A 24,957-nucleotide genomic window follows, 5' to 3' on the forward strand; every position below is an offset into this window, starting at 1 on the left:
CATAGAACACAAAATATCTTTTCCATCTCACTTTTTTTTAATGACCTCAGGTGTTTCTGCCATCCCTACCTCCAGTCCAGGACTCATGCATAGAGCACTTCTGCTTGAACTTCTCAGCCAGGTGATCGAGTCTCTCCAGGCGGCGGATCTCGGTCAGCAGCCACTCCTCGTAGCCCTTCTCCACCCCCTCCAGACCCTTCCAGGCATTGGCAATATCCTGGAGGAGAGAGAGGCGTTATCATCGCTGTATGTTGCAAACAAGGATTTCTCAATCTTCTATTGACACTTTAAGTTTAAGGAAATGCTCAGAATTTGAATAAAGAAATGCATGCCCTGAAAAACACCCCTATTTAAATGTCAGAGATATTAGAAATGAGTACTCTATTATTTGCAAATGAAGTGCAGCTTCTATTTGCATTTCAGCTGACTTAAATGTGAGCTATCTTTGTGCTCTTCAAGTTCTCATTTCTTTGTTGTGTATTTCCTCCCATCCATTTTCACCTTTTTTCTTTTTTTTTAAATTGCTGTTGTTGGGTGAGGACTTTGTATCTGTAGTTAAGAGAACAATCTTCTTTTTGTTGGATCACAAAGCAGGGGGTTTGAAAGGATTTTACCAGCTTTAGGGGATGGAAAAAAAAACCAGGAAGTAGTAATCCAGCTGTTATCAAAGCCTGAAAATCTGAAATATACTAAGCTAAAAATCTGTCCTGCTCACCGAAACCATCTTGCCCTCGGATGGCATGAAGGCGGGCCTGTTGCTAAGCCTCAGCTTGGTCTGCAGGGTGTTGAAGTTGATCTCCAGCTGGCATTTTTCCTGCACACGGGGCGGCTTGTGGATGCGGCGGTAGTCACGGAAGTCCTCCAGCTTCTGCTGCATGGCGCGCATGGTCTGCTCCGCCACGCGGTTCTCCAGCCAGGGGATGGTGCGGCGGATCCACTCCAGCAGCTACAGAAGGAAGGGAAATGTTAAGATTATTATGTAAGTGTTTGGTTTACTCTCGTCTGTACTATTTATAATAAGTTATATATCCCGTATATAAAAAAAATCATACCCCCCACTGAATGGATCACTTTGTCTTAATACTAAGAAGAATACTGCATGTGTATGTCTTTAGTACAAAATGTCTGGATGTGGGTTAATTCATGTGTAGGGTTGGGTACTGGCAACGGTTCTGACATAAACAGTAGTAACGAGCCCAAATAAGAATGAAAATTTCAGTGCCTGACTTTTTTCCAGAAGCATCGCTGCACAGGACACTACGTTACCGTTAGCTAGTAGCTGGATTAAACACAATGGTTAAAATGCTGACCGTTTACGTTAAGCGGTGTAAAGTGTGACTGTATTTCCCTGTAGAGGATTCCAACACCGGGACGTAACAGTCTGCAGCTGCCGGAAAAACAACACAGACGTTGTGTTTACTTGAAACTCGCCAGCCTTGTGGTGCATTCAAAGTTATTGTAAAATACCCTTTTCCCACCTGGTTCTTGTTTTTGTCGTTTACCAGTAATTTACTGGTAAAATAAGTCATTGTAAGTTATTGTTATTACATTATTAATCAATCATTTAATTTTGACCATATATAACGGCAATAAACAAGCCGTTCTTTAATATCGCCAACTGTCGTTTTATGCTCCTTTTTTATATTTTATATGATATACATTATAAATATATTATATATATATTTCGGTTCAGGCACCGGCACCGTTTTAAAAGTATTGTTTTAGCACCGGTATCGGAAAAAACCCAAACGACACCCAACCCTATTCATGTGTCAGTTGGCTAATTTCATATGTATGAGCACTATAAAGGCCAAGTTGCGGTTTACTTTGGATTTTAGATTGGAAAAATCTTAGCCATGTCTCTCAGTTTTTTAACCATTACTAAAAAAATAAAGAGTATTTGACCTTCTCTTAATCCCTCTTAACTCCATTGTTCTTTGTGTATCAAAATACAGCTTCACAAACTTAAAACAGGTTTTTATATATATATCTGTGCATAGTGTCTACATTGTCTGCATATCTGTATAATGTAAATGAAAAGGGTCAGAAACAACTGGTGGAACATGAAAGTGTTGTGGCAGAGGAGGATGTGCAGGACAGACAGAGAGTGGGAGTAATTGGTTGAAGCGGTTTCTCACCTCACTGGCCAGCTTCTCGTACTCCTCCATCAGTTTCTCATTCTCCTGGTTGACGGCCAGCACCTTGCAGATACGGTTGGCAGCTGTCTCAGCCTGAGGGAGGATGATAGTACCAACAATTAATATTCATTTCAATACACAACATTTCATAACAACCTAGATAAGTACATCTCTCACATGTATTAATTAGGATTGCTGTTACATCCTGTTGATGGTGTTTCATGTATCATCTGCTCTTATCAATTAAAATGTGATAACATTTTCACTGCTAAAGACAAAGCGACCGAATCTAAAGAGCCTCTCAAAATATTAAAACTATATAATATATATTACTACCACACCAAAATTAAATATAATCGGACCTGCTCAGCGCCAGCGAAGGCGTGGTAGAAGCAGGACACGTAGGTCATGATTGCCTTCTCATCAGGTTTGGGTGTGTTCACAATATCTGAGGGTGGAAAAAATGATCATATTCAAATATAATAAACAGCTTTTGAACAGCCATCCCTAGTGAGGAAAAAGCACACAAAGTCAAATTATTATACTATTATTTATTGTGTCACCGTAATATTTTGTAATTGTTAGGTTTAAAACTAAACATGTTCATAACACATATCCTTTTTTTTACTTTAAATGTGATTTTCCTTATTGAAAAATAAAATGACAGACAAAATGATTGCTTGAATAAATTAAAGATCATGATTAACTGTTGTAACTGTATGTATGAGCCATTTTAGCCATTGTGCCAACAGAAAATCGTATTCTGAGGTCAGAACAATCATTACTTTAAAATGATTTATGCATTCTTTTTATGCTGATGGATGAATTTTAAGTAAGAACGACCATACCGTCCTTGTACCATCTGCTAACATGTGCTGTTCTTTGCTGCAGTGGAGGTTATCAGTGTCACAGCACTAACAGACAAGTTTTTGTAGAGGTTTGTCATTCTGATTGTTGTTTCAGGATTTAGTTTTTACAGTTTTTCAGCCTCACCTTCAGCGTCAAGCATCTTGGGGATGTCCAGGAACTTCTCAGCCACCTCGAAAGCAGTGTTCAGGTTTCCAATAGGGTCATCCTACAGGCAGACACAATTAAATGTCAGACACAAACACGTAGGACTGCAGTACCAATTAGACAAGAATCATAAGCTGACAGCGTCATGATCCCACTGAGAGGAAGGAAACTATTTTATATGCAATGTTTGAATCAGTGAGTTTTCAGTAGTCTTCCTTCTGTTGTTTTAAAAACCTGTCCAAACATTTTGGAGAATGTGTACGCTTTGCTAATTAACCACAGTAAAAAGGAACACAACTATGAAGGAAACATACTACAACTACTTTTTTGTCTATTTTTTGTAAATGGTTCATTTGCATTCACATTTTCAGTACAAAATATTAGACATCTATAATCCAAACACACTGGTATTGACATCTTCTTTTAAAATCTCACACTGGTCCAACAATACACAGGTATATGACGTATTAGTATTCCAAATATGAGCCATTGGCTTATGTAGGACGCTGTGAATTTAGACATGTAGGATACCAAATCTTTTGTATCAAATCTACAAAAGACTTGTCATTGTAACACTATGTTTACACTTTGTAATCACATATTAAACTGCATATCGTGCAGACAAACTCTTGATTCTTGTCTCTTTCACAGAATGTCTTTTGAAATGAAAAGAAACTAAGTACTGAAATAAAAGATCAATGAGCAGATTGGAGACGACTGAGTGTCAGTCATCTCAATTCAGTACGAAGGGAGAAAATAAAGCAAATCAGAAGATAAAGAAAGCATAAGAAGAAAAGGAAGGACAGGGCACCTTTCTCAGTTTAGAGTAGTCGATGAGGTCAGGTCTGTGTCTGTGGATGAGGGCGCACAGAGCCAGGCCGTCCTTCCAACTGAGGCATGAGAGGAGGAGGAGGACCACATGAATGAAAAGTGGGAAAAGAGTAAAGGAGGTTTCAGAGAAGATTCATGAGACAAAAGAGGGTTGAAAAGGAAATAGGCAACAAAATAGGATAAGGAAGGGTGTTAAAGGTAGGGAGGAGGGTGTTAAAACACTAAGAGTAAAATACATGGTAAAACATTAAATAAGAAAAACAACAGAGATGGTTGCAGTTCCCCGTTAATGCCACAGTACGGCGTTGTAGACCCACCTGATGTGGAAGTTCTGCACATTGACATTCCGGTAGGGGGCAGTCTTCCTCTGGCACCACAGCAGCAGACCCTCCTTAGCAGAGGTCTCTGGAAAAAAATAAAAGGAGGGAGATGGTGAGCATTACAGCACAGATGACAGAAAAAACTATTTTATTCAAGCTTTATCATCAAAAAGAAAGGAAGGAATACAGGGGATTTTTTTTAAAGAGGTGGATGGTGAAATGTGAAGAAATCATGTGAAGAAATCTACATCAGATGATTTTGTCTGTAGCTAATATATTTGTCTATGGTTGTCTTTGTTGACGGTAAACAAACTTAACTTTAAAGTCAAGTTAGTGCAGATGTTGCTTCCTGCACTAGTGGAGAGAAGATGTGTTATGAAAGGTGAGGAGGAAGTTGATGGCAAAGGAAGTCAAGCATATATGACAGCAGAAAATAGTGAGGAGCAGGAGCCATAAAAGGAGAGTGTGAAGAAGGACAGGGTGAACAAGGTTTATTAACACAAATTTATTGTGAGCTGACCTGCCTGACAACATAAAGGTTGATTAAAGGGACAGGAGGTTCAAATGAAGTTCAGGGGAAATTTGTTACAGACTAAATCATAGAATCTGATTTACTGCACACAAGTATGCAACAAATCACTCAGGGCAATAAATATGCATCAGTAAAATCTGAGAGGATTGCAGAGATGCTGACCCGAAACTCTGTTCACACGTGTGACTGATGTGTGAAACTCTACATGTAAATAAGCAAAGGGTGTATCATTGGAATATGTTCTTTAGGGCTCAACCAAAGAAAATTGTGGTCAACTGAAATTCTACCTACTCTTCTACCATTGATTTGTTGGTGGACAAAAAATAATATCGGCACTCTACCTGCTAATGTTATGAGTCCACCAAAGTGTTTTTTCCCAAGGCCAGTATACATTTTTTTAAATTCTTTGCTACAAATGGCAGCAGCGCGACAACCACATTTTGGTGAAACACTGCACTTGTCACCGTCACTTTTTACCCAGGCGTCCAATCACACGGAGGAGGGGTGGGACAAATACCACAGATCTGATACATTTTTCAGTGAAAAGAAACGCTTTTATGGACACACGGCCAGTAACCCCAGCGATTGTTCGACCAATGACGATTTGGTCAAACAGAAACATATTGACCAACCAATCGACCACAAGTTCCAGCTTTAGTGTTCTTGTGATGTTTGAAGTGGGCCATTTCTTGACTTTCATGCCATTTAAAGACAGATGTAGTCAGTGTGTGTGTGCCTAATGTAATAAAGTGTTATTTTTCCTCACATTCTCATTTGGACTAATTTTAACATTTAAAAGAATAGTTTGACATTTTGGAAAATAGACGTATTTGCTTTCTAGCCAGGAGTTAGATAAGAAGATTGATATGGCTCTCAAATCGGTCTGTCACACGTGAAACTACAAGTAGCTGCTAAGTTAGCATAGCATAAAGACTGGAAACAGGGGGAGATCTGTCCAAAGTAACAAAATCCATCTTGCAGCACTTCTGAAGTTCACCAATTAACACGTTATATCTTGTTTGCTTAATTCATAAAAAACCCAAAGTGTAAAAATGTCAAGTTCCTTTATCCAATAAACACCTTTAACAAAAACATGTTACTTTAGGTTGTTTAATTAATATTCTTATTTTAAAAGTCAATGTAAGTTTATGCACACACACACACACACACACACACACACACACACACACACACACACACACACACACACACACACACACACACACACACACACACACACACACACACACACACACACACACACACACACACACACACACACACACACACACACACACACACACACACACACACACACACCTTCAACAGAGATGTCCTGGATGGCGAAGCGCAGGATGATGGTCCAGATCATACCAAGGGTCATCTTCCCATTACCGTCAACAATTTCTGTAAAAACACACACATTATTAATCATGGCAGTAGACAAAATATAAAAGACTATAAGCTGAGAAGTTATGTGTCTGTTATTGTACATCTTTTGAGGTTGCTGTTGACACAAATTGAATTTGACTCAGCCTGAAGGCTCAAAAAGAATCTTGACTGCAATTAGAGTGAAGAAAGTGAAAGTCAAATAAAACCACATGAAAATTCACTAACTGCTTTTGAAGTACTGTGATGTGTGTGTTCTAATCGGAGTTTAAACTGACCGTCGGGGGTAAAAACTGTTCAGAAATCAAACAGATTTAGACTATGTTATTGCAATTTCAATGTGGAACATTTTCACTGCTCAAACATACTCCTGTTCAGTTACTGTTATTATTGTTATCTCTCCAGTTCTCACACTACAGTATCTCTACTGTCTTTAGGATATCTCATTTGCAGCTATTTTCCTGTAGTTCTCTTTAATCGTATACAAAAATAAATGTTTTATAAGATTACATTAATACCACTACAGTCGCTAACCGCTAACAAAATGTTCCAAAATGGCAGAAAAAGTGCTGTGATTTGATCCAGTATAGCTTGAGATATGTGTAGTAAAAATTAAATTATTTTAGATTAAGTTAAAACACATGTGCATTGCAGACAATTTTCAGTTGGGTGATCTGTAGTTAACTTTCCTGTCACTGCCTCATTTCATCTGAATTCTCCTGATGCTGTGAACTTCACCAGCCATCTGGTGCTCAAAAAATAGGTCCAAGAAATGCAAATACGGTGTGACCTTGGTATATTAATCAAAAGAAGAAAAAAAAAATAGGTAGGAGAGAGGAAAATAATAAATGGGAACGTTGTTAGTCAAAGCAGGACTCTCACCCTCAGCACCAATAGACACCAGCTTGACCCCCTTGCTGCAGATGAAGTCCAGAGCTTTATTCACGTTGGCGATCTTGTGGAAACGCATCTTGCCTTTGTCAGGTTTGGGCAGCCTCTCACCTGAGAGACAAGGAAAGAAATTATTTACTACAGCTGAAACGATTATTAATTATTCAGGTCAAATATTCTCTGGCTCCAGCTTCTCGGATTTGCGAATTTTATAGTTGTATATAATTCGAAACTGAATCTTTTTGGTTCCTGTTCTGGACTGTTCTATGTGTGGTCAGACAAAGCAAAACATTTAAAAGACATTTTATTCGGCTCTGAAAATAATGACGACTAAAACCAGAAATACCTACAGGATGGAAAAAACTACATTTTGCAACAGTATACGTTTTTGAAAAGTTTAAAAAATTGGATTATGTGCATTACACCTGTACGACCATCATTTGTTTAATGTGAATTTTTGTCATTATTTTTTTCTCACACTATTAAGCTCTATGAAAATGATTACATTGTTTGTATGACTCAAAAAGAAAAACAATAATCATTTTCTACAATTTTCTGACATTTTATAGGCCAAACAACTAATCAATTAACTTAACTATTCATCCAAAGTATATTATTTCATTATCAGGCTCCCGGAAAAACAGCTTTTCATAAAACAATATTTATGCTGTTTATAATATCATCCATAGAAAAGGTTGACTAAGCAAACTGACTGGCTTCCTTACTGTATTCTCACCTTCAGTTTCACCTCCAAATAGTCTTTTCAGTAAGAATCAGAATGTGTTTTTTTTAGAAGTGTCACCCCGTCCCTGTATCTCTGAAACTACACTAACGAGTAAAGATGTTACCATTACTGAAAATAAATATGGCTAAAATGATAAATCCATGAAAAAAGGACACTCTCAGTCTTTTGCATATGAGAGATCATGATATGTATCAGTTATTGAATCTAAAATAATCGTTTGAAAATATCAACTGATTAAATGTGTCTCTTTTCTACAAACGTATGACAAAAAGCAGCAAGTGTGTGTATGTGTGTCGATGAGATCCACCTGATATGACCTCCAGCAGCAGCATGAGTTTGAGGCCATTTCTGAAATCCTCTTCAATGTTCTCAATCTGTGTCCCGGCCTTCCTCAAGTGGGAGTTACACCAAGCTGTGAAGGTCTGAGAGAGAGAAGATAGAGAGGATTACACTGTCACCTATCCGACTCCATGACAAATACAGACACTGACAGTAAGTACTTGGACTATACCTGCCCCCCCACACACACACACACACACACACACACACACACACACACACACACACACACACACACACACACACACACACACACACACACACACACGAGTAACATCAAAACTGCTTATCAAGGTCTGAACCGTCTACTTCAATTTGTGTCCTCGTTATCGCTGCGGCTGCTGACGGTGAGAGACAAGGTTGAAACTGACTTTTGGTCTGTACTATTATTTAGTCTGTTTATTGTCTTTTTGGAAAATTATTCCATGCCTGTGGCAATCACTAGATGAATAGAAAACCCTGTAAAATTACAAATAAAGTAGTCTTTAGTTTCACAAGATTACAACGGGTTAATTGAAAAATTTAAAAGAAAGACGGTCAAAATATTTATGAAAATTTATTTTGTTTTGTTATAAAATTTGAATCGGATTTTATGTTTTGGTAACAACATAAAACAGAGACGCTTTAATCAAATACTCCAGCCAGTAGCTACTTTTAATTCGCCAAACGCCAATAAAGGGGCCTCTACTGAGCTCTTAATAAATATGAGTTATTCTTACAATATCTGTTGTCCACGGCTGTTTTATTCTGTATGAAAAGCTTCTCCTTCAGTTTATTAAATTCATCAACAGATATGTTAATCAGCAGCCTCCAATTTGAGAGCGGGGTCACGTCATCCACAGTGTTTACCTTCATTAAATCATGTGCAAATGAGCACACACACCTCTGCACACATCAGACTGGTCGGTTATAACTCGGTACTCGGCCTGTTTATGCAGCAGGCGTCAGGTTACAGAGGCTCATTAATCCCGCATGTTTTTGCATGTTTTATTCTTGAAATGCGTTTCATTGTAAACTATTGTGTCACAATTCACAACACAAGTTACAATACACTTTAAGTGAACTAAAAAAGCACTGGATTGATGCTATCACCAACTATTTGCCATCTATGCTGGAGTTCTTCAATTCAAGTATAGACCGACAAGTCTATCAGTGTAATAACTCTAAGCCAGGAAGTTATTGCTATAAAGGCTTATATTTGGTCCTAATTCTGTGTTGTGTCGAGCATTTTAAAAACAAGTAGGTGCTGCGTCTTTCAAAAGCCAGATCTCTCATTTTAGAAACCATTAGTTCATTAGGTGATGCTGTTGTGCGTAATGGGCAGAATGTAGATGGTGATATAAATGGCTCTCAGCCGCTGAGTGCTTTCTTTTGGTCTGTCTGGAAAATTGCCTAATGGCGTCGGTCTTTCACGTCAGGGACAATTCAATTGGTTCCATCAGGCCATTCAATCAATCTCTGAATGGTATTTTGAGAGGCTTTCATGGCGTTCAGCTTCAAATGTGAATATTGGATGTGTGTTCACATTCAAGAGTGTGAGTGTGTGTAAGGGCTGCGACTGTAGAGCCAAAACTTTGCCAGGGTTTGGAGGATGTGTGGGTGTAGAAGCAGAATAAGTACATGAGCTGAATAACTAACTACAGATGATAGTGTGGGCGGGGTGAGGAGAGAGAGACCGAGCAGAGACAGAGAGAGAGAGAGAGAGAGAGAGAGAGAGAGAGAGAGAGAGAGAGAGAGAGAGAGAGAGATGTATAAATTAGAATTGAACATGATGTGCGCTCAGTAGGTGAGAGCATACATTTTCCATTACAGCATGTGGGTGTTTGGTTTTATCGGTGTGTGCCTATCGCTAGCCCTTGAGTTTGACTGTAGATTTACATGGGTGGACAGAAAAGCAAAGCACCAGAGACAGACAGGGAAGAGATGGTGACAGGGAGAGAGGGAAGGAAGAGAAAGTGGTGTTTTTGACAGAGAGAAGAAAACACACTAGTGACTGAGTGAGAGAAAGTAGAGAGAGTGAAGGAGAAAGTGCACTACACATCGTTATATGCACAGCGCTGAGCAATTAGTTCTCATTTCTGATTTTCTTTGTTTTACGTGATAGTAAACGGAATATTTTTGGGTTTAGTTGGAAAAATAAGCAAATTGAAGATATCACCTTGAGTTCTACTGAAATTTTGAATGTGTACATTTACAGTTACAGAAGAGCTACAAGTGCTCTGATTATATCAAACCTGACTCAACCTCTGTATTTAACATGTCAGAGCAATGGCCAGTGGCGGAGTACAATAAATACAATTTTGAGGAACTTGTACTTTGCTTGAGTATTTCCATTTTATCCTTTATGGGGAATATTGTACTTTTTATGCCACTACATTTATTTGACACCTGTAGTAACTTTGCAGATACTTTCATATAGACTCGAATATATGATCATCTTATAAAATAGTCTTATTATCAATTAAACTACCTAAATAAATATAAACTAGTACAAATTAACCCCACTTTAACCAGCCACAATATTAAAATAGGTATTATATGTAAATGCAACATATTGATGCATTAATAATCCAATAATATATAAAATAAAACTTTAAATACTAAAGCACATTTCACTAATAACATTTGTGAATGCAGGACATGTACTTGTAACAAAGTATCTTTATATTGTAGTATTGTTACTTTTGCTTTAGTATTTTAATCTGATTACTGTTTGAATATTGGCAATGGCTGATGGAAACATGCTGAGTTGTATTTTCTTTCACAAACTTTGCTAAAAGTTTGAACAGCATTTGGACAGAAAAAGACATTGTCCCATCTGTAAAACATTATTCAATAAAATCTGAATTTCAGAATTTGAAGGGCAAGGAAAGACACTTGTAGAAGGAGAAAGAAAGAGAGGCAGCAAAGTGGAGAAGAGAGAGTAGTGACAGGAATGCCCAGGCCCTGGTGTAATTTGATGTAAGGGTCTGGAGAGGAAAAGAGGCCTCCTGTCCAACCAGCCAGGGTCCCAGCAGGTGCTCATCTCCTTTGCCATGTATGACCAAATTTAGACAGGCTCCTAATCCAGCACACAGGCCACAAGGCCAAGGCGGAAAGGAGACGAGAAGGTGTATGAAGGAGAAAGGAGGTAGGGAGCCGAAGGAGCATGCAGGAGGGTGTGGGTGGGGGCTAAATTAGGTAGAAGAAGGGGAGGAGGAGAAAAGACTGAAAAGTGAAGGGGGGTGAAGGAGTGGGGCGGTGGAGGCTAAATCGGGTTGCTATGGGACACCACCGGACAGCTGAGAAGGCAGGATTCCTGAGGTGAACTGTAAGAGTCCAAGACGGAGAGAGAGAAGAGGAGGAAGGAATGGATTGAAGAATATGACGATGTTTAAAATAATAACTCATGGAAGTGTGGCTAAGATGAGAGGGGTGAAACCTCACCAACATCAAAAGGACGGCTGTTAGAGAATAAACTGCCAGTAATTGAAATCAAGGATTCACTTAACCTAATGAAGCTGGAGATACAAACATAATCCAGAATTCATTAAATCCAATGTAATGGAGCACCCCAGGATTAAAAAAAACAATTATCTGCCATACGTAGGATAGCTAAAGCTATTATTTCTATTCCTCTGCGTGTAATGCTCTATTATCTCATCCCTTGGGTTTGTTTTGATGCCTGTGGTGGTCTACACAGTCCATTGGCATGAAGTCACCCTCCATCCTGGCATCAACCCCCTCCTTTCTCTCCACTCTCCTCTGTCTGTCCACACCTGTCGGTCTGGCCCGGCTCAGCTCAGCCTTTTTACAGGTCCTTCTTGTAAAATGAGGTCACTGTGGCCCAGCTGAAAGCCTGTCATAACTCCCCCCACTCCCCAAGGGGAATCAGGGCTGCTGACCCTCAATACAGCTGACACGAACACACACAAACACACACACACACACACACACACACACACACCTCTTCCCATCTGAACAGACTAAGAGATCTTAATAATGTCAGCTAGCTCGGCTGTCCATCAAAGAGCTGATGCAACCACAGCGCTGCCTAGAGTTACTACTGCTGCCTTCAGAGGGGAAGCCATGAGCCGCATACATCTTCTGAAAAGACCTATTCAATATCTGCACTTCATTTTTTATTTAAGCACTTCATATTTGATCTAGTAAAGCCCTGATGTAGTTTGCTTAGAGTAGAAACTAATATCTTAAGGTGGGAGGTAGTAATATTCTGTGTGTGTATATATATATATATATATATATATATATACACACACCCTTTCCAAAAAATTAGAATATCATGGAAAAGTTTATTTATTTCCATAATTCCATTCAAAACATTAAACTTCCATAGATTATAGATTCAGGGCCCACAACTTAAACAATTTTAAGTATTTAGTTGTTTATTTGTACATAATTTGGGCTTCCAGCTCATAAAACCCACGAAAACAGGATTTCAAAAAATTAGAATACTGTGAAGAAATCACCATTTACTTCTCAGTTTTTGCAGAAAAAAAAAGAAATTAGGATCACATCAAATCAATCAAAATATGGTACTTTAAACGATACGTCAATCTTCAATACTTGGTAGGGAATCCCTTTGCCTTAATCACTGCCTCGATGCGCCGTGGCATTGAGACAATCAGCCTGTGGCATTGCCTGGGAGTTATGGAAGCCCAGATTTCCTTGATGCTTGCTGTCAGCTCTTCTTTGTTTTTGGGTCTGGTGCCCCTCATTTTCCTCTTGATAATACCCCATAGATTCTCAATGGGGTTTAGGTCCGGCGAGTTGGCTGGCCAGTCAAGCACTGTGATAGCATGGGCATCAAACCAGGTTTTGGTGCTTCTGGTGGTATGGGCAGGGGCCAGGTCCTGCTGGAAGATGAAATCTGCATCTCCATACAGATCCTCAGCAGAAGGAATCATGAAGTCCTCTAAAACTTTATGGTAGACTGATGCGGTGACCTTGGATTTAAAAAAGCAGAGTTTACCAACACCTGCACTGGACATTGCACCCCAAATCATGACTGACTGTGGATATTTCACACTGGACCTCAAGCAGCTTGGGTTCTGTTCCTCACCCGTCTTCCTCCAAACCCTTGGACTTTGATTCCCGAATGAAAGGCACACTTTACTTTCATCGGAAAAGAGGACCTTGGACCACTGGCCAACAGTCCAGTCCTTCTTATGGTGATTTTTTCACAGTATTCTAATTTTTTGAAATCCTGTTTTCGCGGGTTTTATGAGCTGGAAGCCCAAATTATGTACAAATAAACAACTAAATACTTGAAATCGTTTAAGTTGTGGGCCCTGAATCTATAATCTATGGAAGTTTAACGTTTTGAATGGAATTATGGAAATAAATAAACTTTTCCATGATATTCTAATTTTTTGGAAAGGGTCTGTACATATATATATATATATATATATATATATATATATATATATATATATATATACACACACATACACACACACACACACACAATTATATTTGCGTGTGAATTCAATTTAATTAAAAATAAATCTTTCATTTTGAAGTCAAGACAACAAGACTACATTGCTCCTTGGTCGGGTGTCTGCTGTCTCACCTGGGTTAATATTGTGTTTAACTGTGACAATACTCTCACCACAGTTGTTGACACAAAATGGCCAATGTACCTCCCACCCTGTGGTGCCAGTCCAACACACTACACACACTGTTAACACACACACTTCAGCTGTGGCTGACCTGATGATTAGTCCAGAGTGAGTGTTACTCCTGCTATGTCAAGGTGCTTCTTTACACTTACAGAGTTCAGTTTCTCTGTCTCAGACTATCCTTAGAAATAAAACATCAGACTTTACACGTCTGCTAACGAGGTGGATAATTACATAAACCTTAATTTACAACTAACCTCTTTGCAATTCTCTCTCACTGGTGTCCAGTCTTTCGCCATAGAGGAGTGTGCAGATTTAATAACATAACTCTTCAGTATCTGATTTCCCTAATTAGCACCTTCCAATCAGGGACAGGCGGTCTAATTAGGGAAATATGGTGGTGTAGTTTGTAGTGAAAGCTTGCATATTGATTTGGCTTACATTTTTCATCATTTTGGCATCTTCAGTTCCCAATTATCGCTCTATAGTTTTGTGCTCAAGTGCTTTAAGATTTGGTGCATTTTTTACCTTCTGACAAAAACCTACTGTAGTTAACAACTGTACTGTTCTTAGTGAAAATGTGAGGCCTAAAGAAAATAATCAGAAAACAGTGATTTTAAAAGGGCTCAGTCTGAAGCACTTGGGGCACAAATGCACTTTAACAAAACTATTGTCATTATTTTATGAAGCCTATATCATCCAAGTTAAGTAGGCCTATCTCAGAGAATCATCTTGTGAGCCCATGATGGATTAAACCTCAAACCCATAACCTCCTTTTTTCGAGTCCAGTTAGTTTAAATAAATGTCCTGACGTAGCACTTGAGGTAGGTATTCTATTTCATTGTCTGCTACACCTCCTGTTGTGTTTTTTTGTTTAGTCCCTTTTTGTGTTTGAGCCCATAAACTCATTCTTTTAAAGCTATAGTGCGTAGTTTCTGCCGCCCCCATGAGGAATTCTAATTAATGACAACAAACCTGTCAGCGCATCCACGTTATACAGCCTTCCGTGATGGCACACCAACCCCACCCCTCCTCAATGCAGTTGCTAGTAGCCAGGAGGATACGGAGGATTAAAAACATGATGGACTATTCAGAAGAAGTAATTCTCTTCACTTGAGTTTCTGCGCGCGAAAGTTGCCGGACAACACAATCTTCTGAACGTAGCGATACAGAGAAATTCAGAGAGAGCTGTGTGGAGCTGATAGTCTTAATTAGCTTTGTAGCAACTCATTTAGCAATGACTTGAATGTAATGGACGTTCATTAATATAAAAAAGGTATGCACTAAAGCTTTACGCTTAATTTAACAATTTAAATGCATGTTTTAATATGAATAAAAAGTAACAATAATACATTGTATATGCATCTAATTGTTAGAAAGTGCTTGAGAAAGAAGAAAAATATTTGAAGAAAAATTTAATTTTCAGAGCTAAAGGCGGCAGAAAATCTGATAATAATGCAATGTGTCACTATGATGAACAGAATAGTGTATATCTGAAAGAGTTTAAGTTAACATGCAGCCGATATATAGTGTCTTATCTCAATATAAGAGATGTTATTATGTCTCACTGCCGGTATAAAAATAGTCTGCCTACAAGGTTGACTCCATTCACACCAGTCCACTACAGCTACCTCACACACCTGTTCAGAAGTCATGTCCTGGACTATCATGCACACACGTTCACTTCATGCATGCCACATAAACAAATCACAGCCCACTCACATTCACTCACAGTGTACACAATAATAGCAGCACATAAAAACATTGTGTTCTTTGGTTTATGAGGTCACTATGTTTGTGATGCACGAGGACACATGCAATTTAACTTGGACCAGGTACACACAGGAAAATATTTTAAAAAGGTATCTATAAATTGTAATAATGATAATAAAAAACAAAGCTATATAAATATAGATTTCATCTGTCAATTGTTATAATTTAACAAAGGTGTAGCTGGAATCTAAAGAAATACCCAAACCTACATACTATACACCCAAATGCTCCAAACCTAAATAAACTCAGTTTCAACTTTAAGCCAAATCCTGAAGCCACATTTTAATAATAGTTCCATGGTTTTTGACCACCAACACTTCAGTCCACCTGTCTGACAGTAATAAGTGTGTGCACAGTGAAGGAAATGTTCACCCTTCCCCCACAATGAGAAACATTGCAGCACCCAATGTCAACAAACCACAGGTCAGTAGTTATTAAAAACTCAAAGGGCTCTAGCTCCCCTCTATTGTTATGCCTGCTCATCTCAGTTATTGGATTTTCTAAGCAATAAGGATCAATTTAATCAAATAGATAGACACTCTTCTGAATTTTTTCATGTTACTGTTTTTTTAGGAACAAAGCAATTTATAACTTTAAAAAGTGCTATACAAATAAAGGTTAGCAGGACATAGTTCATACTGTAAAACAAATAAGACTCAAGACCACCCTCGACAGACACTAGAAGACAAACATATGTATGTAAATATGTTTTTTTCTTTTCAAATTCATATACAATGCTGCAAATTATCCCACTCTTTTAGTGTCACTTACACTGTTGGCTGACATGCAACTTGCCATTATCATTGGCCACTCAAAATCTTAGTAGGAAGCTATGAACTGAACAAAGTGAACAAACAGTGTAAGAAATGTAACAAGCTCTGTTCATCTGTCAGCAGATAAAGTGGAGGAAAGGAGCATAATTTGCCCATCTGTCAGGCTGATAGAGTGAAACTTCACTGCTGAGATCCGCTTCTGAAATGTGCTCCTCACATCAGTAAAAACTCAAACATAAGTATATATATTATATATATAAAAATAGATATATCAAACATCAATCCATCTGAGGCTTCCACAAAAAGAGGGTGTCAACAATATTACATAGATGCCAATAACGGTTCACATTACAAAAAAATACACCTTCAAGAACTGCTGACATGATAACATTTTCGAGATTTGCACACATCAAAACTGTGTCACGAAAAACCAACACTGTGACAGCACTTGCAATGTAAGTCTTCAACTGTAACACTCATGACAGATTCACACAGCCAACGTAGCTCTGAGTGGACAAACAACACTCCTCATTTTCTATGCACCTCAAAAGTCAACATCTATGATGACACAGAGAGTACAAGAGACATTCAAAATAAAATATATACAGTACATATAAAAAAAAAACACAACTCAGGGTCTGTACTTGTGTGGACTAGGGGTGGACTTGTGTGGACTAGGGGTGTGAATCTTCACTGGTGTCTTCACCGATTTGATTATCCTGTCAATGATTCGATATCAGGATGCATCAGGATGTATCACCTTCTCATTATTATTGTATATTGCTATACATGGTTTTCATCAACAAATTCAAGCAGTCAGATATATATGAACCCCCCTTTTTATTGTATCTGCTCTTAAAAAAAAAGACACTTCCTGGATGTGAAGTCTGAACAAAGCAGACAAAAGACAAAAACAAAAAAGCAGCGACCAGAAAATCAACAAGTAACATCACTAGGCAATAATCGATTATGGTCTGTCACAACATCGATGCAGAATTGTTCAGGTCCGCATCGCGATGCATCGATGCAATGATTTATTTCAACACCGCTAGTGTGGATACAGTGCCTGAGTTTCTGTATGATCCTTTTTGATAACTTGCTTTAGGAAAGAAGATATTTTTCAATAAATCACTTTCTATTTTACTAAACAATAGATATCAAATGTTTATTGTGTGAAAACTAAAAATAGTCCAAAAAGACTTAAAAATCAGGAACCATCTGATCAAAGAATAAGTAAACAAGATTACTTAACTAGAAATTTGAAGGCAGCTTTCAGTACTTGTATCACTACCATATCATGTTTGTTTTTCTGACTGGCTTCATGTCTGACGTCACTTTCATGTCTGACGTCACTTTCATGCGTCAGGGGTAACAATAATCGCCCTGAATTCCTCCACCGAGTTCTCAACAGCCAATAAAGTGACAGGACCATCGTGAAAGGAGAGAGGAGAGGAGTTACAACACACAACAGGTGTAGCCGACATTTAGGAGAATCTAGAAATAGATTTGGTGATGTCACATCTATTACCGCGGATACTTTTATTACTATTCATCTTTGTTTTTAAAATGGAAGAATAGACTAAACCTGTGGTCTTAAAAACCCAAATCGCTACTAGATATTTTAAGGTCAACGTCTGTGAAAACTGAAACATTATTTTGAAGATTGTTGATATAAGTACATTGTGGTTTTCTTATAAGTCAAATAAGATCAGTAGTTTCCAACCACTAAATCTTGATCTTACCAAGATAGGAAAGATGATTTTTAATTGAAAAAGACTGGATAGTTTTACTTCTTCTTGCCCCTAAAAGCTATTCAAAATACTCATACAGAAGTTTTGACATGGGGTTGAGAGTAGATGCTACTTTGCTTTAAAAGGGTTAAAACTGACTACTGGATTTAAGATTACTTGCTTTGATTTATTTGTATTTTTTAAAAACTGGCATAAAGATTTACCTTAAAAGTTTTATAAAGAGGATTTTGTAGTTAAAATGAAGATTAGGGTGCAAACATTTCAGAAATAACCTTGGTGACAAACTTATTATTTAAAATTGCTACACCAAAAAGGATGCTCTTTGCTATTAAAAGGAGGAACCACATGCAAAGGTCACTAAGCTACCCAGATGTTTCCATTTGGGTCAATTCAGGGTATTATGAAGTCATACTTTTAAAATATGTCATCTTATGTATAAGTAGGAGGAAGCTAATGAAAGTGAAAATAAAGCAGAAATCAGGCAATGTCTCCCTACGGATTATCATCAGGTCAATTTAGATAATATAGAAAGAAGCTTTCTCTTTCTGATATTATGTGAACAGGTTACATTCTCAGCAGGTTAAACTGTAAGTGAATAAAACCCCAACATCAATTTATCAGCCTTCCTTTCCAACTCTTCTCTATGAAGGATTAACGGGCTAATATCCCAGAGACCCTGCTGACAACAGGGACACCACCGGCCTTAATTGCAAGGCCCGAGTCCAAACCCATGGATTTATGTCCGTGTTTAGAGGATAAAAGGCCTAGGACACCTCTTCTAGTCAAAGTGTGTGTGTATGTGTGTATCAACCCTGTGCCAGATGCCAGTGAGATATAATGTAGGCACAAGGGATTTTAGCTGGTGTGAGAACAGGTGGAGCGGGTGTTGAAAGACAACAGTCCTCCACACACAAACACAGTGAGAACAATGCTAATGTTTTTAAAGATTTGAGGAAGAGTTTTGTACAGACATAATATGAAATTAGGCTTCTTTCTGAAATGTATATCCACAGTGCCATGTTGTGTTCACAGCATCAGCTATCCCCCTGACCTACAACATCACCTGCAGCATTTTAATGTGAACAACTCTATGAAGACACCCGATTTTGATTTACAGCACACAAGTAAGCAGAGCATGAGTTGCACAAACACACAGAGTATCACTGTGCTCTAAGAAATAAGGTTATGACAAAAACAAATCGACTTGTGCCACATGGACACACAGGTACTGTGCCTGACAATCCTGCACTACACTATTTACAACCTAGGTACTCCATTTATTTTCTGTCCGCGGCTGAACAACCCATGGGAACGGATGGCTAACCTGGTTCAGTCAATCACTTGTTTTGACACAACCATCTGTCTGCAACTTCATATTAATTGCTTCGGCTCAGTGCGGAAAAACATTGTGTCCTGCTCTGCTCCATTATGCTGCCTTGCATTATGTTCCTCTGCCACATGGTTCCCGGTTGCTGTTCTTCCAGATTGATGATGCCAGCCAGAAATGCAAGCCAAAACTTAACAATATGCTCCTCCAGCACTGTCTCCGTGTGTGTGCACGCGCGCACACACACACGTTCACACACACGCACACACACGTTCACACACTCACACACACACACACACACGTTCACTTGTCAGAAGCACCAGAAATGCTGACAGCATTCGAAGAGTAGGAATACGGTGGCATATCTTTCAAATTTTTGGATTTAACATGGATAAGTAGTCAAGCCTTAGCAATTGTTTCGAGAAAACAACTACCCATTTTTTTGGTATAACAATGAATGAAGAGGCATTTTGGAGCCTAATTTGGGGGCAGATGATATAGAATTGTCTTGTAGTGTTGATGGATTAGAGAGATCACAGTTGTACATGATGGGAGGGTGCACCATGACCAGTTCCCAGTGCTGATTAACCCTACCCTTCTTTGTACCGCGATCTGCACTGTCTTATTTTTAGCTAAGTTAGCTGACACTATACTAGATTTCTGTGTATTGCGGTGCGCATGGGGATACAACACGTAAACAAGCGCTTGAGTAAAACTGATAAAAACGATGACAATGTAGCTGGCCACGCTTGGCTGTTTTGTTGCTTTGTCACTCGTAGTGTGAACATAGAATAATAGTCTATAGCCATTCTAGCAGCTCTGTGAGGCTGTACTTAGGTACAGAGGTGCTTTGAGCTAAATGCTAAAGTCAGAATGCTAACATGCTCACAATGACAATGTTGTTTAGCAGATACAATATGACATGTATTACACAAGATTCCATACAATAGTTGTTGAGACATTTCACTCAAAACCATAAATGTCAGACTCATGGTGGCACCAGAAGATCCATTGTCAAGGCGTCATGAATGTCTACACAAAATTGAATGGCAATCCCTCCAAATGTTGTGGAGATATTTCAGTCTAGAACAAAGTGGTGGACCGGCCAAAGGACGAACACTGCCATCTCTAAAGCCACTCTGCTAGCATGGATAAAACTATGCCATCTTCATGAAAGAAAAATCAATTGTTTTTGATGGGGAAACAAACAAGAACATACTATTTTTGTAATCTTTAGTATACTGTTGCGTATGATGACATCGTGACCTAACTAACAGGGTCAAAAGTAATTTTCCATGCCACTGTAACTATCAATTGTCAGTGAGGCTGTATGTAATAACCCTGATTTTCAGCTTACATTGCACACACACAGGGCATCCGTATCTTTCATTGTTCACTCTAATACCGCTATTACCCTATTTCTTGTTGCACAAGTCAACAGATGAATTGACTGAGTGCATGATCGATGGTGGAGAATGAAGGTGAGTGTACAGGTTCATGGTTGACAGCAGCAGCATGCCGAGTCCTTTGTCATTTAATGAGCTCTGAACTGCAGAGACTGACACGAGAGACAAATTGGTGTAAGTGGTTGCGGAGGATTTATGACAGTGCGGCTGGCCTGAGGAGGAGGACAGCTCAGGGGTGGGAGGAGGAGGGCTGTGTCTAATTTCAGAAGGCAAGTTCTTTCTCTGATATAAGAGGCAAACTGTCCAGGCAGATCTAGGGTCAGCTAATTCCATTTTAACAGGAACCTTGAGCATGAGAACCTACTGTAGGTGTGAAACTGATGTAAGGCTGTCAACCCTGCTACATTTCCCAGCATTTATTTTGCCAAAAGAGCAAGCCACTGCCAACCTAGTCATTCTACATCTGCCTACATTATTGAACCACAAAAAGGATGATCTTGCAACTCAGATTTTATTTATTTGTACGTTGTGAAACTTAAGTGACTCGACCACATGTGATTGCTGCTGTACACCTTGTCATTCAGGAAGTCCTTGTTTAGCTGCTAGCACAGAGATGTTAACATCTAAAGCATGTCTGAGGCAACAACTAACAGACATCTTTCACTCAGCATGAAACAGCTCAGACTCTAACCACGGCTTCTGTCATTCTTCAACTGCACAAAATACAAACAGGAACGTGGTTGTAATTGCTCATGTTAACTATGAAGTAAAATACACAAAGGTTTCAAGGTTAGATAAAGTCAAAAATAATGGCATTCCGCTAACATTTTGATATTTCAACTGCAGCGACTGCAGCTTTTTCAGCCATTAAAGTACATAATGATATCTTCGTGATCTCAGTCCTATTATAAGAGCCCTATCATCTCAGCAGACTGATGACTGTAACTTCTGCTACCTATAAATATACATTACATGCAGCCAGCATTCAGCCCCAACATTGATTTTTTTCATAAAGACAGGTTCTGTGTTCAGCTTGTCTCATTACTACAGGAAGCGGACTGGTCAACATAAATGTGGCATTTGAGTCTGACACCATTAGGAACCTGGTGACATTTTTTGACATGTTCGTCCATGTATCCTCTGTGTGTCATTTGTTACTGAAGTCAGAGTTGGCAGCTTGTGGGTTTTTGCTTCATCATAAACAAGTCTCCATTTTCAAAACCAGCAGTGAGTCTAAAGAAGAAGAAGAAGAATAATAAACTGGGATGGTTGCTGCTTTGTGCAGCATAAACTTAAACACAGATTCATTTGTTGACAACACAGGTTAAGTTACTTATTAGTTTTACAGTTTGGTTTGTCTGCACAGACACAGAACTGCAGACATAACTGTAATGTCAGTAACACCACTGTCAACCATGCAATTTTCTCCAACTAATCCAACCTTTTATTCTATTTACAGACCCACAGGATTGCTCTGATCAGATCAAGATGGCTGCTCTCACAGCCCATCAATCGTCATTTCTACTTTCACCCGGTGGATTCTGACACCGCGGCTGTATCGTGTGTCTGCTCTCGCTATTAAAACTCTGCAAGAACTTGTTTGTCTTCAAACTGTATACCAAACCTCATAAGAATTTACCCACAAAACTCAACAGAAACACACTTTCATGCTAATAAAACAGCATGCACACACACACACACACACACACACACACACACACACACACACACACACACACACACACACACACACACACACACACACACACACACACACACACACACACACACACACACACACACACACACACACACACACACACACACACACACACACACACACACACACACATCTCAGCCCTTCCTACGGCCTCCCAGGGCTCCTGCACTAAAGCAGTTTATAGAAGCCTCCCTACATGGACACAACTTCTGGAATAGCAACTGCTATTCGATATGACTGCAAGTTCTCTCACCTCTCCACTTACGTATAACCCTCGTACTCTCTACATGTATCGCACAACACAGATACAATGCTCTGCACTAATTAATGCTATTATTTTGACACAATTCACCTATGGTATTTGGCAAAGTGTAGGGACTGTTTTGTTATATCAATGTCCAACTCACTGGACGTAAGTAATGGGCAGTGAAGTAAGACTTAACACTGATGTAAGACTTTATAAAAGTGATTCCTACAAAGAATATTCCAACTTACTCGTGATTCAATCATTTCTTAAAGATAAAAGATGAGTTGCATATATCTTATGAGTCAGGTGGGGGAGAGGAGGACTCCATCCATAGAAATAATATAAATTTCTATGACTCCATCCCTGCCTGTTTTGGGTTTAAGTGCCCTTGTTAAATGGAAAACCAAAATTTCCCCCATTACCTTCTCGCATTGTGTGTCCTTTCAGCCCAGTGCTCCCTGTAAGTATGGTCTTGTTTTTGTTTGTTTATATGAAATTAGAAAATCCCACATTTATTGCTTGGTGGTCCCCTTTTAGCCGCTCAGTGAAGTCTGTGTGTGCTCCACTGGTCTGGTGAGTGAAAATATGCTGAGAGGTCCCGAGATGAGCTCAGCTCGACAGGGTAAATGTTCCTGCATCGCGATCACATGACCCTAACAGATTTAATCATGGGAGGGAATCTAAGATGCCAAGTTGCATCTTGGGATTAGGTACTGCAGCCCGGGCAGTGAGCACAAATCTGTGAAGCAGATCTAATGCGGTGAATTACAAATCCGTTCTGCAATTTCTTCTCTAATGATTCAAATTAAGACAGAGGAGGGAAGGATGTCTCTGAGCTGTCCCTTATGCTCATAAAAAAAAAATCCCTTTTTTTTATCAATTTACATTAAAATCATGTAATTTCCTCCTGTAAAAAGAGACCTGAGATCTGGATGAATGCATCACATTTTAGAGAGCAGCTTATATGCTACATTAGTATGCAACATTGTGGCCCTACTGCAAAGGGAACATATGGCAAATGCATCATCAATGGTATGGTGATTTCACTATTTGCAGGTTTACCAATAGCTTGATGTGTAACTCAGGCACATTTAAAAAATATATATACCAGTGTTTAGTTGAGGAAACCAGGAGAATGGAAAAAGCCTCCATGTTGCCAAAGTGAATGCTTTTATGTAGCGCTATCAATATATAGAAATACAGATAACATTATTAGGCGTCAGGGCGAAAATGTTCTACAATTGGAAGGATTTGAAATCTTTTTTTCCCAATATGATATCTATAAAACTTTTTCCACACTATGCTTAGGCCTACATATAGCCATCATCCAGTAAAAAAAAAAAAAAAAAAAACTACTACAAAACTACCTTAAATGCAAATCACTGCCCATGTAATCCCTAAAAGAGACAGTGTTTTAGTATTGTCTTACAAAAACATCAGGTACTAGGTGAGGATCAATGACCTCGTCTGGCTGCTGCACTACTGGCTGAGTTGTTAAAGTGCAAAATGAGATTAGACAAGAATAGATTGGATTACACGGCACCCTAAAATCTCTCCTCGCCCAGGGACATTACATTACATTAGGTTGAGTGGATGAATATCCCATTACTGAATTTTACTTCATAACACTTAAATCTGACGATGATCAGTCTTTTGGCCACTTCATTCACTTTACACCCTGTGGAATAGAACAGAGTACAATTGAACAGAACTGATTGTTTTTTTTACAGAATCAGGAAGCATGAGGATTACTTTTAATCCTGGAAATAAATGTTCATAATTAGACCTTGTGCAAAAATTACCCAAAGACTGATGCATCTATCATAAGCATTATTATTCAATTTACATGATACTTACACATGAGCAGGAATTGGAATTCAGTATTTTATCTAAAATTATAATAATACCAATTCAAGAAATTCCAGTATACGTTTTGAAAATGGCAGGATTTTCTTTCTTTCTTTTCTTTAATCAAACACTAAAAAACATTTTTAAATGATGAACTAGAGTTTACCTTTGTAACATTTGATTTTGACTACTTTAGTAAATCAAATCACATATCAATTTAGTCAACCCTCCTTACAAAACTGTGTACTGAGGGCTACATTCTGAAGAAGGCTGTTTGTGGCGCTACGTGTGG

At 38.7% G+C, this 24,957-nt stretch overlaps 1 protein-coding gene across 1 annotated transcript in view; it reads right to left on the reverse strand.

Moving 5' to 3' along the window:
* Positions 1-24,957, reverse strand: part of actn3b (actinin alpha 3b) — a 39,661-nt gene that overhangs the window by 10,533 nt on the left and 4,171 nt on the right. The window contains exons 2-11 of the mRNA XM_028563826.1: positions 8,168-8,282; positions 7,107-7,226; positions 6,156-6,242; positions 4,301-4,388; positions 3,964-4,042; positions 3,132-3,213; positions 2,501-2,586; positions 2,139-2,231; positions 716-946; positions 70-217 (exon numbers count right to left, since the gene is read on the reverse strand). Of these exons, the coding sequence (XP_028419627.1) occupies positions 70-217; positions 716-946; positions 2,139-2,231; positions 2,501-2,586; positions 3,132-3,213; positions 3,964-4,042; positions 4,301-4,388; positions 6,156-6,242; positions 7,107-7,226; positions 8,168-8,282 (1,129 nt within the window). The remainder of the gene's footprint in view (positions 1-69; positions 218-715; positions 947-2,138; positions 2,232-2,500; positions 2,587-3,131; positions 3,214-3,963; positions 4,043-4,300; positions 4,389-6,155; positions 6,243-7,106; positions 7,227-8,167; positions 8,283-24,957) is intronic.

The sequence above is a fragment of the Perca flavescens genome, chromosome 19 (genome assembly GCF_004354835.1).
Source record: "Perca flavescens isolate YP-PL-M2 chromosome 19, PFLA_1.0, whole genome shotgun sequence".
NCBI lineage: Eukaryota > Metazoa > Chordata > Actinopteri > Perciformes > Percidae > Perca > Perca flavescens.